The sequence below is a fragment of the Polypterus senegalus genome, chromosome 6 (assembly GCF_016835505.1).
Source record: "Polypterus senegalus isolate Bchr_013 chromosome 6, ASM1683550v1, whole genome shotgun sequence".
Classification (NCBI taxonomy): Eukaryota; Metazoa; Chordata; class Cladistia; order Polypteriformes; family Polypteridae; genus Polypterus; species Polypterus senegalus.
The window spans coordinates 129,097,885-129,116,088 of record NC_053159.1 but is presented as its reverse complement, the minus strand read 5'-3'; the positions used below and the strand labels follow the sequence as shown (position 1 = coordinate 129,116,088).

General features: G+C 39.5%; 1 protein-coding gene across 1 annotated transcript in view; it reads left to right on the top strand.

The window, feature by feature from the left end:
• The window catches only part of smtnl (smoothelin, like), a 77,342-nt gene that overhangs the window by 43,469 nt on the left and 15,669 nt on the right, over positions 1-18,204 (top strand). The window contains exons 2-7 of the mRNA XM_039757165.1: positions 8,991-9,078; positions 9,216-9,506; positions 11,786-11,839; positions 13,482-13,545; positions 13,646-13,825; positions 13,988-14,108. Coding sequence (XP_039613099.1) covers positions 8,991-9,078; positions 9,216-9,506; positions 11,786-11,839; positions 13,482-13,545; positions 13,646-13,825; positions 13,988-14,108 — 798 coding nt within the window. The remainder of the gene's footprint in view (positions 1-8,990; positions 9,079-9,215; positions 9,507-11,785; positions 11,840-13,481; positions 13,546-13,645; positions 13,826-13,987; positions 14,109-18,204) is intronic.

The following is an 18,204-nucleotide window of genomic DNA, read 5'->3' as shown; positions in this document are numbered from 1 at the left end:
ACCCGTAATGCTACACAAAGAAGTGGCCTGATTGTAAATCTTGGGCCATAACAGTAATGCCATTAGGCACTGCCTTTTTCTTTATAGTCCAGGGCCCAGCCCATTGGGTAATTAAATATTCAGTGACATTATGCCCACCTAAGAAGGGCTCTGGACAGAAGACCTCAACATCCTTGAAGAGTTCAACCTAAATGACTGGGACAGCATATCTTTGTACTGTAATGCTAGAGTTTAGACTTTAGTAGATATTTAGACTATAAAAGGCCAATGAAGGGCAGACCAAAATGTAAACCTGAGTTCAAACTATGATAATAAGAAGGAGTCCTCAGAGAAGATGCTGTCATCAAAGACGCAGGGAGTCAATTTATAGATTAAACTGGTCAGCAAGTATCCTCAGACCAAGTAGACTATTGAGTGTCCTTGGCTCAGACAAGTGAGATGGTGTCTTCAATCATACGAATAAGATGGGTAGGCATGCCATCAGGTAATCATACACACTAGGAATTTTTAATTAATTGAAATATGTAAAAATAAGTGAAATGGCCTTTTCTGGTCAGTTGAGTGAAGTCAAGGCCCAACGTTCTAGGTAGCTAAAAGCCGAATACTATAACATTGATTGCTATTTTCCATCCACCTCTTCTAGTTTTTAGCTGATTTAATTCATCTAGATAGCTACACTTGTTATGGTGACCGTGTTCTGTAAACTCAAAAGAGACTACATTCTTCAGTATCAAATGTGCCTTAAAATTAGCGTCTCAGATACCACTGCGGCCCCCACATACCAAGACACAGCATATTAAATGTGTCTGGTTAATGAAGGGGCTATAAGTCTCATATTCATGCCAAAACATAAGAGGTGATCCAGCACAATTTATAAACAGCTGATGAGAAGAGAGCATTGATAGTCCTGGCATAGCAGATGGCCAGTAGGACTGATCGATCACAGTCTAGGTTGCATGATGCTTTTTTTTTTTTGCCAAAAGAGACATTACAATAGACAGACGCTGTGCATTCCCTTTCATTTGGACAGTCTACTTCTGTTACTGTGCTTCAGTGTCTTGGATTCATATCATCATGAAAAATAAAAATAAAGTGTACACCATGTATTGTATATATCTCAGGTGACATGACGCATCTTATTCAAGGCTTCCAATTCACTGCTTTTGTTGCAAAATGAACATCCTTAAGAAAAGACACAGAGCCTGAAATCGTGCTGACAGGGTGGGCTAGGAACAGGTCACTCCAGCTTACGGTGAACACTTGTCCAATAAATCCAGACTATTAAAGAAGGTCTAAAACCACAAATATTATACAGCCAGCTGTTCAGCATTCCCAGCCATGTCTCGACCAGAGTACACCTGGGAGCTATGGCCTAACTGTTTGTCCTAATGCTTGCATGCCTAATCTAAGAACATCTTCAAGTAGATTCTTTAATAAAAGAGTTGATCGAGAAGGCAGCCCTGTCTGTATCTTCCTGTTAACTATAATAAGTGAAAGCTGGGAACAGCTGGGGGAATTTATGACCTCTTCTGGTCACGTATTAGCTAATGAAATTGAGTCGGGTAATAGCAGGTGCTGTGAGAGGAGAGGACGCAGCTGTTTATTGCTGTTGTTGCCAAGGAAAATGGGGATCTGCAACATTTTGCTCTGTAATGAAGGGAAGATGGCAAAGTGATTTTGGCACACAAATAGAAAGGAAATTAAGCAAATCTTTTAAATAACGTAGAGAAGTGTGCTTGATTTCAGGTGACTCTTAGTGAGAAGGTAAAGTGATTATACTTGGCATTCACTGAATGTGTTGTCCTGTTTCTTAAAATGCAGAAAGATACATTACAATCAACTTTGCAGTGATTAAAATATTATTTTCCATACTTAAAGTGCAAATATGCTCGAACATTGTTCTTGGATGGTGCCCAGGGGTGTCTAGGCTCATTCACTATGGCTAGGGTCCATGTGGCATTAAAATGCAATTCACACTTAAAGGTCAACAGCTTGAATCGCTTATGCACATTTTCAAACTGCACATTTGATGCAGGTAGATCTTCAGCGACATCTGATGTTTGCTAAATTTCTTGGCCTAAGCCTCAAAGTCAGAATGGTCCTCTGCAACACAAGCTTTCATACTGAGTTTCTTGCTAAATAATTCCATCAGCAACAAGAACCTGCAGACAAGCTTCAAAAATAATTCATCAAAACGTAAAATTACCAAGAACCTTGGAGGAAACCTGAATCATGGCAGAAGAATACTGCACCTTCGCACTAGTGGCCTAAGCATTCAGAGTGCATCCCCAAGTTAGAACCTCATGTTGTGGCATCTTTCCTGGGAAATGATATTCTGCTTGGGATGTGCCTTGCCTTGAAGTTCTTTCCAGCCCTCTGGTTCAACAAAAATAGCTTCTTGACAGGTGATTATAGACTTCGTGCAACTGACAATAGAAGTATAATCTGAGACTTGGGAATGGATCATGGCATGACAGTATCCTCTGTAAGGCACAGGTTCCAGATACACCAAAACTCCAGATCAAGAATACCCAATCCTGTAAACCACATACCAAAGAATAAGGGGAGTAAAAAAATGCATTGTAATTGACAAAAAGCATGTATTCATAAAATACATTTTGAAAAACCATGGGATGAACTAAGTCCTTTAACCATCCTCGAAAGTGTCTGCAGTGGAGTATCTCCTAATGCTACAGATTCTGCCTATTAGGGAGAAGAAGGGGTTAACTGGAACTGGCTCCGAAAGAGAGCAGTCACAAATCCAACTTAAAAATTCCGATGGCAAATCGTCACTCTCCAAAATGATGGAGCGCTGTAAGCATAGGCAAGTGATTAATACACCGAATGAAGGCTCTGAACAGCTGGCAAGAAGAACAATGGGAAACTACCCCAGATCTTTACCAAGAACAAAAGGCATGGAAAGTATAAGCGAAGTAATCATCACTAATAAAATGAAAGGGAAACTCAGACATTGAGTTCAGCAGGGTGAGAACGCACCACCAGTAAAATCCTTAAAAGACATGTTCATCATCTCAAATGTGGACAAAAAGTCAGAAGAGACACCAGATGTTATTTGAGAAATTTAAAGGTATACTGTGAACATAAATGGTCTGATGAGGGTTTCTGCGGAAAAAATAGGAGACTATGACTGTGAATGAATCAGGCTAGTATGAACAGAAGGATGAAAAAGCAAGAGAGGGAAATCACTTGTACTGAAATTAAAAATAAGAACAAGAAGAGCGTACAGTGACAAAGTGGGAGAACACTTAAAGACAAAGAAGCAGAGGAAAAAAAAAACAAAAATAGTCCAAGTGAACATTTCTAAAGCATGTGGGGTTATGATTTAAAGGGAGATATATCAGAGAGTGACACTTATGGGCATCTAGTCAACCTATGGCAGAAAAATCAATAATTAGCCATTAGAAATAATCTGTTGTTACCTGGGATCCAAGATGTCACTAAATTTGTTACATCATGGGGTGAATGTGGTTATGTGATGTAGTGACAGTGGCAATGTGCACCAGGGTGTAATGAAACAGTGGCATTTTTCCTCTGTATGTAAAGTCCTGGAGGCGTGCAGAAGCTCTTTAGGTCTTTACATCTTTGTTAGAAATCAGGACCGTCTTCACGTGGCACTATTTTCCCCCTTCATTATTTTTAGGAATTGACTTTAGACACTTGAAACACATTTTTGTGCCTTAGTTTTGCTTTTTGTTTCACTACTGTGGTTTTCCTGTGCTTGATGGGAGCTAGACTTTATAGAGAGCTGCTCCTGCTAGAGTCAGGTAGGCAAGGCAAGCCCTTGTGGACTCTTACTGTTCAGACTAGCATTATTTTTCTTTAGCACCACATGTAAGTTTCCTTTTAAGTCTTAATGTAAATAATGTCTTTTGACAGACTGGAGTTTTTGTTTTCTCTCCTCTGTTGTGAACTGGAAATATCTCAGTGATAATATTAATGGACATACTGTACACTCACTTGCCACTTTATTAGGTATACCTTGCTATTAGGTTGGAAAACCTTCTGCTTTCAGAACTGCTGTAATAAGGTGCTGTGATTTAGGTCCATATTGACATGATAGCGTCATGCAGCTGCTGCAGATTTGACAGCTGCACAACCATGATGAGAATCTCTCTTTCCACCACATCCCAAAGGTGCTCTATTGGATTGAGATCTGGTGACTGTGGAGGTCATTTGAGTACAGTAAACTCAAGAAACCAGTTAAGTTATGTTCAAGAAACCAGTTTGAGATGATTAGAGGTTTGTGACATGGTACATTATCTTGCTGGAAGTAGCCATCAGAAGATGGGCACACTGCGGTCATAAAGAGATGGACATGGTCAGCAACAATACTCAGGTAGGCTGTGGCATTTAAACAATGCTCAAATGGTGCTAAGGAGCCCAAAGTGTGCCAAGAAAATATCCCTCACACCATTATACCACCACCACCAGCCTGAACCATTGATACAAGGGAGGATGGATACATGATTTAATGTTCTTCAGTTCATATTCTGACTCTACCATTTGAATGTTGCAGCAGAAATTGAGGCTCAGACCAGGCAACATTTTTCCAGGCTTCTGTTGTCCAATTTTGGTGAGCCAGTGCAAACTGTACCCTCTGTTGCCTGTTCTTAGCTGACAGGAGTGGCACCCAGTTTGGTCTCCTGCTGCTGTAACCCATCTGCTTCAAGGTTCAGCATGTTGTGCATTCAGAGATTCTCTTCTGCATACCTCAGTTGCAATGTGAAAAACTGGATATTTTCAGTTTTTGGACCATTCTCCGTAAAACCTAGAGATGGTTGTGCATGAGAACCTCACTAAATCAGCAGTTTCTGAAATACTCTGACCAGACTGTCTGGCACCAAAAGCCATGCCCCAATCAAATTCGTTTAATTCACATTTCTTCCCCATTCTGTTGCTCAGTTTGATAGTAATATCTTGATAGTGATTGTATGTAGTTGACACGTCTTGTGTCAATTGTGCTTAATTAACACTAACAGGATATGGGGGGAGGGGGCAAAATTATTTATTATACAACTTACTGAAATTCCCCATTTCCCACTGTCAAAATACAAACAGCGAGATGCAACAGACTTGTCCCAGCACTTCTATCATTCCTGGAAACATTCCCTATACTCATCTTTTGTTACCAGGTCTCGAAGCTCTTGCATATTTTTCCTGGATTTCTAATATGTTAGCAAGTTGTCTTCATTTCAGTCTCAGTTTTAATTTTGGAAACAAAAAAAAAGTCACAGTAAGTGAGATTTGGTGAATGCAAGAGGTGTGAAGAAACAACCACATTATTTTTGGTCAAAAACGTTTATGGTGCAGTAGGGTGTGAATTTGCGCTTTCATTGTGCAAAATGTAAATTTGTGTGTGCCTCTGCTCCAGATGTTTCTTTTTCTGATGCTTAACTGCAGTTGCATCAGCAGTTCATTGTAATGTCACTGATTAACAGTCTATTCATGAGAAAACTCTTTATTAACAAATCCGTTATTGTCAAAAAACGTGATTTATTGTTGTCTTGATGTAAGATATGACCTGATATGCTTCTTTCAATTTGTAGAAAACAAATTGTTTCTTTTTCCTTAATTAGCAGCCAAACAAAAATAAGATACAAAATGAGCCTAAACATGACCAGCAAAACCCTGTCCTTCATACAATATCTGAAAATGTGCAGCGAATACACTTGACTTGAGTATTCATAGTTTTCATCCTCTTTCTCTGTGCGTTTAGCATTCATTTGCTCAGAGGTTGATGCGCTTGCTGCTTCCTGAGCAGCTCTTCTTTTCTCCACCCTAGTGGCCTGCTTCTTCTCTTCTTTCATTGGCATCTTTTCGCATTAAAACTGATTAAGTCAGTGTTTGTATTTCAATTACTTAGTACGTTTTCTTTAATTTTTCACTTAATCTGGCACTTAAGTCTTCAATCTGCCTCCAGAATGATTTAAGATATGAAGTGGTAGGGGAAGTGACAGTGAAGGTGGTAGGGATGACAACGTCGCTCGTATTAATGCACCACACGGCCGCCCTGCTGGCTGCTGCAGAGAATTGATTCTACAATAAAATAAAAATAAAATGAGGAATAACCTTGGAGGTCAATCATCACCCCGAAGCGGATAGTAGATGTCATATAGTATATGTGTACCAAATTTTAGGTCAATAGGTCAAACAGTTTGCGAGCTACAGGTGATTTAAAATCCAGGACAGACAAACGAATAGCTACGGTAGTGTATCTATACTAATAAAAGGCAAAGCCCTCACTGACTGACTGACTGACTGACTGGCTGACTGACTCACTGACTCATCACTAATTCTCCAACTTCCCATGTAGGTAGAAGGCTGAAATTTGGCAGGCTCATTCCTTACAGCTTACTTACAAAAGTTAGGCAGGTTTCATTTCGAAATTCTACGTGTAACAGTCATAACTGGAACTTTCTTTCGTACATATATACGGCCATAGCCTGCAGCTCGGTCGCCGTGTAAGGCGGAGTTGCGTCCCACATCATCACGCCTCCCACGTAATTCAGTGCCTGCCCATATAAGGCCGTCCGTCGGCAGCAATCCAATAGACACACTGCCGCTAAATATTCGCGGGTGAAGGACTGTGCTTATGCAAACGAAGATGAGATAGTCATGGATGGACTAGTGTTTGACACAAACTCTGCGAAAGTGCGAGAGAAACTTTTAAGTGCCGGGTCTTAGCTAACATTAAATAAAGCCGTGGAGATCGCAAGATCACACGAGATACCACAAGCACAGCTGAGAACCTTCGATGCATGTACTCCGAGCAGCTCACATGAACTGACTGTGAATGCAGTACGCAAAGAACAAGGAAGAGCTTCAAAGAGCGCTGAACAAAAAACGCATTACACAATTGAGAAGACAGCAAAAGAATATGAAGCGAGTGATGCATACAAGCATATTCATAAGTGCAGCTACTGTGGAAACAAAGCACGGTGTAAACCGTAAGTTTAAATTAAGTTTATAGACACGCTGCCGCTGGTGTTTGTCATGCCTACGACGAATACGATATTCGCGAGATACAAGTTTAATGAGAAGACACGGGGTATAAACGAGACTTTGGATCACTTTGTAACAGAGTTAAAATTGCTGTAACGGAGTTAAACTTGCTGGTGAAGGACTGTGCTTATGCAAACAAATAGGAAAGCAAGGTGTAAAGCTTAACTTTTAAAGTTCATAGACACGCTGCCGCTGGCGTTTGTCATGCCTAAGACGAATACGATATTCGCGAGATACAAGTTTACTGAGCGGACGCATGGTATAAACGAGACTTTGGATCACTTTGTAACTGAGTTAAAATTGCTGGTGAAGGACTGTGCTTATGCAAACGAAGATGAGATGGTCAGGGATAGAATATTGTTTGGCACAAACTCAGGGAAAGGGCGACAGAAACTTTTAAGTGCCAGGTCTGAGCTAACATTAAATAATTGCTGGTGAAGGACTGTGCTTATGCAAACGAGTAGAAAACAAATGTTATGTTATTTTTAAAATGTTTCCTTTTCTTTTTCATAACGTCTTTAACACACTTCTTCTCCGCTGCGAAGCACGGGTATTTTGTTAGTTTTATATATATACCAGTAACGGCGTACTGCACAATAACGTGCAGTGAATACACTTGACGTGAGCATTCCTAGTTTTCATAGTCTTTCTCTGTTTCTGTTTAGCATTTGTTTGCTAAGAGGTTGATGCGCTTGCTGCTTCCTGAGCAGCTCTTCTTTTCTCCACCCTAGTGGCCCGGTGCTTCTCTTCTTTCATCGGCATCTTTTTGCATTAAAACTGATTAAGTTAGTTTTTGTGTTGCAATTACTTAGTATGTTTTCTTTCATTTTTCACTTAAGCTGGCACTTACGTCTTCAATCTTCCTCAAGAATGATTAGCGAAGGTGGTAGGGCATGAGAACGGCACCCACACGCATGCGCCACACGGCCTCCCTGCTGCGCGCTGCAGTGAGTTGATTCTACAATAATAAAATTATTAGTATTAAAAAAGTAATAAAAATCATCACCCCGAAAATGGATAGTAGACATCATGTAGTATATGAGTACCAAATTTCAAGTCAGTAGGTGAGACGGTTTGCGAGCTACAGGTGATTTAAAATCCTGGACAGACAAATGAACAGCCACGGTGGCGTATTATATAAGGAGATAAAAGTAAAGAAAAGGTGAAGGTCTCAGGAATGCTGATCTGCTCAGCTCCCCAGAACATTTTAACAGTGCTCTTAGTAAAAAGAAAATTAACAATTTTGGAAATGTATGCTATTGTACAATGAGAGCAGTGACAAGCCATGGAATTAAAGAACGGGTTTAATTAACAACAGGAATTGGTGCCTATTTAAGCAACTGGTTGGAGTTTGAGGCACTGACTTAGTTGGTTTTCTGTTGGCTCACTCACTTCATATTTCATTTCTGTTTGGGTGCCAGTTGAGGAAAGAAATGACACAATTCAGAGAAACGATGAAGAAATGCAGGGGAACAAATCTTAAAAAAAACAAATCAATTAAAATTAATTCAAAAGAAGTTAATCAGCTGTAAAAACAAGTCACTAATTAAGAAAAGGATTAGAATGAAAACCTGCAGCCACTGCGGAGTTGGAGACCCCCTACTTTTGAGCATAGTGGAGTAATGGTGAGCATTGCTGACTAGAGTCCTAGGTTTGACTTCCATGACACATCACTGTCTGTGTGGACTTTGCATGTTCTTGGTGCATCTTTGTGTTATTTTCTTCAAGAACTGCTATTTTCCTTTGACATTCCCTGATCATTCTAAATTAATACCTGGTGTGAGTGCATGAAACTCTGTGATCTCAAATTGGATTTAACAGGTCTGGGGATAAAGATATCATTTGTGTCATTTGAAGAAGGTGAACTTTATCAGAAGTGCCAAAAATGTGCTGCATAAAGACCCAGCTAAAAGGAATATAAACATAAATGATTCTTGAGGTAACGTTGTTGTTTTTTTTCTCTACAGAGCATAGAACGTGAGGAAGCAAATGAAGCAGAGTCGGATTCAGTGTCCAGCATGAGGGTCATGGCAAATGGACATAGCTTCCACCCTGGTAAGCAATCAGTTGACCATCACAGAAGGTCTTTTCTTTGTAGCTTTTGCTATAGTGCGTCTCTAATATCCTGATGTCATGTCATTTATCTGATCTTTTACAATTTTCACATAAACAATTCTCCTCTCTTCAATTAGACAATTCCAGGGCCCAACAAGATGCAGCTTCTTCATCAACATCAACCTCACAGGAACACACACCTTCAATGGCAACAAGCAAACTACATTTGCCTGTCTCTGCCACAACCAAGGCTTCTGAGCAAAGTGGGACCATGAGCAGCCCAGAGTCCCCCATTTCAGGGATAAACAGAACCCCAGAGAGATTCCACGGTGAAACGCCTCCTTTATCACCACTGGCTAAACCTGAGTACTTGAGTCAATCAGCAACTGGCTTGAACCAAAAGGAGACTGAAAACAGCAGCCAGTCAGGTATGAGAGAATCAAACATTCAGCTAGAGTGGAATTACTGTATGTGATCAGTAACTGGTCTGTTTTAAGTCATTTACATGAATTTTCTGAACCCCTGATCAGAACTGGAATAAGGGCCAAGCCCAGCAAAAGCAAAATGGATGAGACAAAATTGGCATCCACACTCACACAGTTTAAACAGTATTTTGTTCAATTGTGGGAAGAAGCTCGTAATTTGTCAACTGTTTTTTATTACCTACTAAAATTACAGAATTTTACCTTTCCTTTAGCTTACATCAGGTTCAGACAGGGAAACGCTGATGCTGACTTGATTTCACAATGCAACAATGCATGCGTGAGCATAGTGATGTTATGTTCTAAGTGAGTTACAGAGGTGCAAGTAAGTTTAAAGGATGAGACACACACCAGCCAAAACCAAACAAGAATCCTTAACCAGAAAATATATAAAAAATAATCATTTTTCTTACTTTACATGAGTGCTCGTCTTTCATGAGTCATCCCTAGGTTTTCATAAAGTTCAGACGCTTCCTCAGTGTGCACGGCCATCTTATATATCATGGCCACCATGATGCCATGAGTCACATGATAGAGGCCTTGCATTTCTGGCAACCATGCAGCATCATCATGACCAGACACACAAAATGGCAGCTCCCACAAATGAAAAACAAAATAGTGACACGTTGCTCAAAAATTTAATTGCTCAAAAAAACAAAACATGAATTATTAAGTAAAGTTCTGATACTTGGAAGAAATGTGTAACCTGGAGTTGCAGGAACAAAAGGAACAAGCAGAGACATGGCCAGGAACAAGCAAAAGAGCCCAAAAACTAGAAAGAAGTCAATATAATGATTGGCAAAAACTCAATATACCAAGATTCAGAGCCAGAATTAAGCAATTAAGAGTTTGTAGCTCTTAAAGTCTCTCTTTTGGAGCATCTTTTAGCTTCTACCTACACTAATAAGAAAGGTTAAGGGTTTGAAACAAACTGATCTAATACACAGAATCCAGAAGCAATGTGTCACCATGTTATGTAGGCCCTGGTGATATAACAGGCATACTGTATATTCTAATCTCCACAAAGAACAAAAAGAGAAGCAGCCCTCAAATAAATCACCTAAATGGCCAGAACTGACCTAAGTCTGGACCTACTGGATTGGCCTAACCCTTGGGAACTTCACCCCAGCTCAAAGTATAGACCTCTCGACAGCACCAGTCCAGAAATGGAGCTAAATATCAAAATATCCACAAATATGAAAAGGAGGGTGGGAAAATTTAACAGCCTCTAACAGGCCAAATGAAAACAAACATAGTTCCATGAATATTTCAATATTTAGTGTTAAAAAAAAGCAGGATGAAAAACAGCGCAAAAGTAGGTTTGCCTAAAAGCAAACAATGCCAATAAAAACAAACCAAATAAACAGTACCTTGAAATAAATCAATGGTTAAAGTCAGTAAGTTCAATAATCAAAAAAAAAAAGCAAGAACATGAACAGAAGTCAAAAACCAAACGTAAAACTGAAGCTCTGGTGTAACTGGAGCTTTTCTTTAAATACAAGCTGGGACAATACACAAACTGCCTGATTAGGTGGCCCTGCCTCCCTTGGTTCAACATAAAGGGGTCAGGGCAAATAAACAATACTAAAACAATGAAGGCTAATATAATAAAAAAACATAACTGAATAAATATCACAATATTATATAAATACAATAAAACAAAACCAAACACAGAATTAACAACACAATATATAAAAATATTTAAAAACAACAAAAACTTTAAAATAAAATAAAACATAATGGAGCCAGGGATGAACCTCTGACTGAAACATAACAATCACAACTGTAAGCAGAATGACTGTGGACTTGCAAAGATTGTCCCAAAATGGTGATGAGTGTCCAAAAAACAGAACACAAAATAGCATCACTAAAACAAAAAATATAATAATTCAAAAAGCACAAAAAAAATTAAAGTACGCAATAAAAGACAAAAATAAAGGCAGAGGTTCCAAAAAACCTGATCACAACAAAAATAATGTTAATGAATTTTACTTTTTATAATCATACAAATAGTAGTTATAATGGTTGTAGAAATAGTAGCACTGACACATTTACAGATTACGGTGAAAGTCTTTCTTGCCTGTCCGGCCTACATGCCATGCTCTTTAGTGTCATGATAAGCAAAAATGTAATAATACAAACTTCCATTTTGTTTAATAAATTGGCTGATAGCATTCCTCATGTTATTTTTTACATTTTTTCTTCTGTTTTGTTCCTGCCTCTAGTGAAAGTATGGGATCCCAGCCCCATCAAGACCATGGGCATATCCCGTGTGCCAGGTGGGTGAGAATTCTCTATGTTTGGTCTGACAACTGCATTGTGGGAGTTGTTGTAGTAAAAGGCTTTTAGGAGATACAGATGTTTATGCTTTCATTTTAGGAAGTAAGAACATGTTATCTATGTTGTACACTTCTGGATGAGTTCCAAGCAAAGAAAACAATCAAACCAGTGTTTTTTTTTCTTATACAGGTTTATTGGATGACTAGCTGTACTGCTTGCCTACAAATGGTTGAAATCTAAGTAATTAACATAGACATCAGCATATTCAGCAATAACATTTGAAGTGCATGATTTATTGGAATGTATGTTGTAATGCATGTAGTAATTTTTCATTCCAACAGATGGTGCATAACAAACATTAGCACTGGTTTTTTGAATCCCATACCAAATGGCATATAACAGAGACATAGCAACAGATACAGAGAAACACACATAGACACCACTCCTTTAATTAAGATGGGTTATTGTCACGTGTAGAGAATGCAGTGAAATTCTTACTTGCATGTGCTACTCATTATGCAATGCATCAGTGAGTATTACCACCTTACCTTGATAACTTCATGATTCCTTATGTGAAAATCTCAAAAGCGTAAAGTTTGAGTAACATCTCCATATTTACCAAATGTTTATACAGTACAATCTCAACTTTTGGTATCACCTGCAAATCTCACTGGTTTCCTCAGTAGTGTAGTGAGTGACAGAGATTCTTCTTAAGGGTATGTGGCATAAACAGGTTTAAACATAGCAGGTATTGTTATACTAAAGCACTGAACATAAGCAATCAAACAAAAAGGCAAAGTGTACTCAAAAGTCACTAGAAAGGCAAAACCTTAAAACTTGAATTATTCCTTAAATGTTTTGCTCAGAAAGGTAATTTTGTCTCACAAACAACCCTCTCCTTTATTTTTACAAAATGCAGACAATTTATAAGTGGTCAATACCACAAATCTACCAAGATATTGTTCAGAATAAAGACCTGTACCCAATGTATTCTGCCAGGATTATTACTGGGCATCCATGTCTGGAGGAGACCTCTTAAAAGACAGTTAGTAAGAGTCTAAGCACTCATCACTGCCTTCATCTGGACATTAATAGTATAACTGTCTGGAGCGAACTTGTTCTAACACTGTGTTAGTTTATTGACTAATATGTGTGCAGAACACATGGGGTAGCAGGTGCCGCTGCTTCTTGGTTCCGCGCTGTCTATGGATGATTGAGCACTGTATTTCAAATGAATGTGTAGTGCAGAAGAGGCTACTCTATGCCGACCTAAAGTAACAAGGTATTCCTGTTATTTATGGCTCCCATCTGGGAATTCTGTCTTTCTCTTCTGGTGCAGTGATGTGAGTTCTGCTTTAATAAATTGCATATCCTACCACATTAGACCTTCACTTTGCTTAGCTGTTGTTTGATCCAGTCAGAGTTGGACATCTCCCCAAGAAAACCAATTGCAGTGCCAACCCTAAAAGCACCAGCTGAGCCCACAGTTATCCAGAGGAAGAGCTGCCTTAAAGGGAGATAGAGGTCTGACTGGCAGCGAATGCTAAAGAGTGACAGTAGCTGATGTTGGAGTGCCTCATTTCCTGTATTAAACTGACCCTTGCATGATTGCCAAGTGACTTTCTTGTTTACTATCAACAGATAAACCATCCTCTGTGTCAAAGCTCATGTCCCCCTCCAGCTACTCCCCTTCAGGTACAGACAGGTGAGTGTCAGTAAGTACAGACCTCTGCCTCAGCAGCTTGCAGTGCACTGCTGGAAAGACAAATTTCCTGCACCTCAACCTGATTGCTTGCTTCTTTCAGGGCTCAGGATGCTCACCACAATTTGACATCAAAATCTCAGCCATCTTCATCCTCTTCCACATCATTGCAGCATCAAGCAGAGAAGAGGCGGGAGTTAGTGCGATCTCAGACTCTGCCTCGCACCATGGGAGCTCAGGCACGCAAGGCTATTTTTGAAAAGTTTGACATCGACAGTAACAAGTAAGTGTAACTGACCAACAGAAGAGCCTTCAAATAGACATCAGCTGGTAAGGGAAGAATACCAGTCAGTGATCTTCAGTGGAGCCACTTTGTCCAACAGGCTGAATAGAGCAGTCTCTACACAACCTTGTAATGATCCTGATCTCGACCTCTCTGTTTCAGACCGAAGAGTGGAGATTTGAAACCAAAACTGAAACGTTCCCAAAGCTTTGGGGTGTCCAGCGCCAGCAGCATCAAGCAAGTCCTGCTGGATTGGTGCCGATCAAAAACAATTGGCTATAAGGTAAGCTACTGGGGGTACAGTGGTTAATTCTGCAGCTGCACAACAACTTAGTCCTGGGTTCTAATCTATGGTTATGTGTGTTTTCTCCATGTCCTCCAATTTCTTCTTTCATTCTAAAGGTATACCATTAAAATCTGTAAATGATGACTAGAAATTGGCCTGATATGTGTGAAAATCAATATATTTGTTAGTGTGTCAAACTCTCACATTCCTCTGAGGGAATAAGTTGGGACAGCAATATAAATAAATGGGAATAACATCATAAGAACTGCCATAACTCTTCCTTTTTAGGTCACTATCACATATAAAACTGCCAATAGTTAACCAACCCCCATATTCAGAGCTATGTCATTTTTTATTGAATGATTAATTCTGTCAGATGCCATTCTGTAACATTGTACATAACTAAATAAAATTTAAATCAGGTTAATGTTTCCCAAATACACTCTAAATAAATAAGCTCTGGCTAGTTCCTTTGTAATAATATGTGAATTTCCCCTTGGGATTAATAAAGTATCTATCTATCTATCTATCTATCTATCTATCTATCTATCTATCTATCTATCTATCTATCTATCTATCTATCTATAACTGCAACTCAGTTTGCTTTGTGCATTTTTTAGAAGGATGGCATGGTGATGCAGTGTTTAGAGATACTGTCTAAACTACAGGGTTGATTCGTGGGTCATTCAATGTCTGTGCCGAGTTTGCATGTCCCCATGTGGTATTTTAGATCCTATGACATTCTAAATATATGTGGCTGATCATGATTAATGACCTTGAAGGTGGGAGAATGTGTTTTTACAGTGGACTGGTATCTGGTCATGAGTTGCTTCTTGTAGTCCACCTGATGCAGTTGGGTAGATTTTGCCAGCTTTCAGCGCTAAGTGTGTACTCATCTTTTATTTCTTCATAACTGTTATTATGTAATTGCTGCATGGTTAGAGTTGCCCAGCAATAAAAGATGCTCATGCTGCATGAGAAAAGAAGGATGAGGGCAGTGGAGTAGCTGGAGTTCGTGCCGCTCGGGGCGGGGCTTCAATTTGCCGCCCTCCAACATATTTGAATATGTTAACCTATTTAATTAGAAAATTAAAATGACATATAGAGAAAAATTAAGATACATTTTGCATAGATTTATTCATAAATATAGAGAAACAGCAATAATTTTTCACATATAATTATTTATAAGCATCAACTAAACAAGAATATAGTATAGATGCACTAATAAGCCATGTGCAAATTATTAGTTTAATATAATTACGCTGTGAAAACCTGAACCAGTGTAGTGTACAAGTGATAGGTGGGGATATTATCTGTGCAGAGCAGGAACTAATTCGGATTGATAACGAAACAAAATTATAAATTGTAAATTAGTTGTTTATTTTCCTAGAAATTATTATCGGTGTAATGCTTATGTTTATTTTTGTTATTGCCTCATAAATTTCAACTGCTGTTTCTGATGCAGAGAATCAGAGAATTTTACTTTTTTCATTCATGAGTGATATTTTTCCGAACCCTGCTGTTTACATACGAATTGTACTGAGCCTTTGGGCCAATAATGGTGCCCCCAAAATGTGCAGACCGCCCCCTCCACCCGTCCCTAGCTACACCACTAGATGAGGGGCAGACCCCACCAGAAAAAGACAAATTAAATTTTATTCCTTTTAGCATGTGTGGGATGCTGGCACAATGATTGGTAGTGATGTGTAACAGGAAATTGAGTTCACCTCTTGTTTTTATGGGATGTCTTCCTCTATTTGAAAGATGTTAGTTTCATCATTGACTCTATATAAGTGAGTGAGTATTGGTGTGTGTGTTTGAGAGTGCTCTGGAATCAACTGATATTCTTGCCTCACTCCTAATACTGCTGAGACAAACTTTGGCACCTACAACCCTGCATGGGACAGAAACTGAACAGATGGATAAAAATGGTTGGCTGTATATTGCATCATTCACTACATGCCAGTGACATGCAGTGAGGTTCATGGCTGGTGAGGCACGGACTCCTTCAGAGTCAGAATTACAAATATATAAACCCAAAAGAGTGGCTTATTCACTATTCAATTGGCAGCCAGCATGCACATTGACTACTGGTCATGTTTCACTTCTCATCAGCATTCTTTAAACACACATAAGTAAGGTACATATTTGGATAAGAAAGAACGTTACATTTATAGTGGCGGGACAGAGCGGAGAGAGCGCATTTGCTCTACACCCTCCATGTGTTCTAAATTTGCCGTTGCAATTCCACAATTCATACTTGTTCTGTACAAATGAAAGTATAGAGAGGTGTACTAAAAAAACAGATTGCAACGTTGACCTTTAATCAACTTTAATATAGACTGCTCAACAAAAGAATAACAAGAAAACTAAAAGCATATTTTATTTAAGGTTAAAATTAAGCTTTTAAATGTTGAATTTTTTTTCTAAGTCTGATCTCATCTCTTCTCTCTATTATAAAAAAAAAAATCTTGGGGCAGGACACTAGGGAAACGAGATGTGATCTTCTCGGAAGACAATTTGAAGTCCCGCGAGAGACACTTTAACTTCCTCCCAGCTCTTAAAAAAACAACAAGTGACAAGCAAAACACGCAGCTCGTCAGCAGTAGAAAGCCAGCAGATAATCTGACTTCTCCTTGGGTGCGTTCAGCCACCCTAACCCCCCAAACTCCACCACAATGCGAGTGGCAGAGACGCAAAGTGGCAAAAGGACAGCTACTGTACAGGCTTTGAAATGATCAGGCAGCTTGACATGCAGAACAGGCAGCTCTCCAGCAGATGATCTGACTGCTTTTTCTTAACATGCGTTCAGCCACCCTCCCTTTCACAACGCAAGCAGCATTATGCGTCCTGCGAGAAAGAGGTTTGACCACACCCAGGGCCGGAAATAGAGGACAAGTATTGTTTATACAACGTCATACGAGACAAGGCATTGAACCATCATTTAAAACAAGTCCACGGACATCTAACCTAGCAGTTGTTGGATTGCTTTTGACAGACACGCTTCATGTGCTCACAGCTCTTAAAACAACGACAAGTGATAAGCAAAACACACCAGCAGCAGAAAGCCAGCAGATGATCTAACCGCTGCTCCTTAGCATACATTCAGCCACCCTAAGCACCTGACCCAGACAATGCAAGTGGCAAAGACACGAAGTGGCAAAAGGACAGCTGCTGTACAGGCTTTGAAATGATCCAGCAGTAAGACAAGCAGACCAGGCAGTTTGCCAGCAGCAGAAGGACAGCAGATGATCCGACAGCATCTCCTTAGCATGTGTTCAGCTGCACCCCCTTCACAACGCAGGCAGCGTTATATGTCCTGTGAGAAAGAGATGTAACCACGCCCTGGGCCAAAAATAAAGGACAAATATTGTTTTTACAAAAGTTTTAAAGTAAAAGTGAAAATAATGCATATGTAACAATTCCCATGAAAAAAACAATCTCTTTAAATTGTATATCCAGTAAACCAAACCCAGGGGTGGGCAAGCAAAATGAGTAGGGGGCGGAGCCACCTAGTTTTTTATAAAATTGAAAACCTTTCATGATCTTACCTTTATTTGTAAATGAAGTCCATGCGCCTATCCTTCTCCACAAAAATTTCCATCATTTTCTTGTAAAAGTCCTCTTTATTTTCTTTTAGTTTTAAAAATCTCTCCACCTCAGTGGAGTATCTCCAAGAAGAACAGCAGTAACAAGCACCTGTTGGGCTCACATGCGCCACCTTCGGGGCGGCATTGTACTGTCTGCCTCACCTTGTGCCTTTTCACTGTGGTTTTATGTTCGATCAGCAAGACCAAATATGTCACACACATTCATTAAAGATATTAGTCAGACTGTGGAAAGTCAGGGTGTATAATAAACTTCTCTGCAAATATTACATTGGCGACATACAGAGACACAGCAACAGGCACGTGGCAATTACAGGCATCAACCCCGTGTGTGAGGGAGCGTGCAGTCCAAGGTGAGGCTCAGCTCGTCACTGCCGCACCTCGCGTTCCTCAGATGTATTTGAACATTAAATGCACAAATTCACCGATTTTGACTGTAAAAATGATTAAAATTATTGGAATCATCCATCCATCCATCCATTATC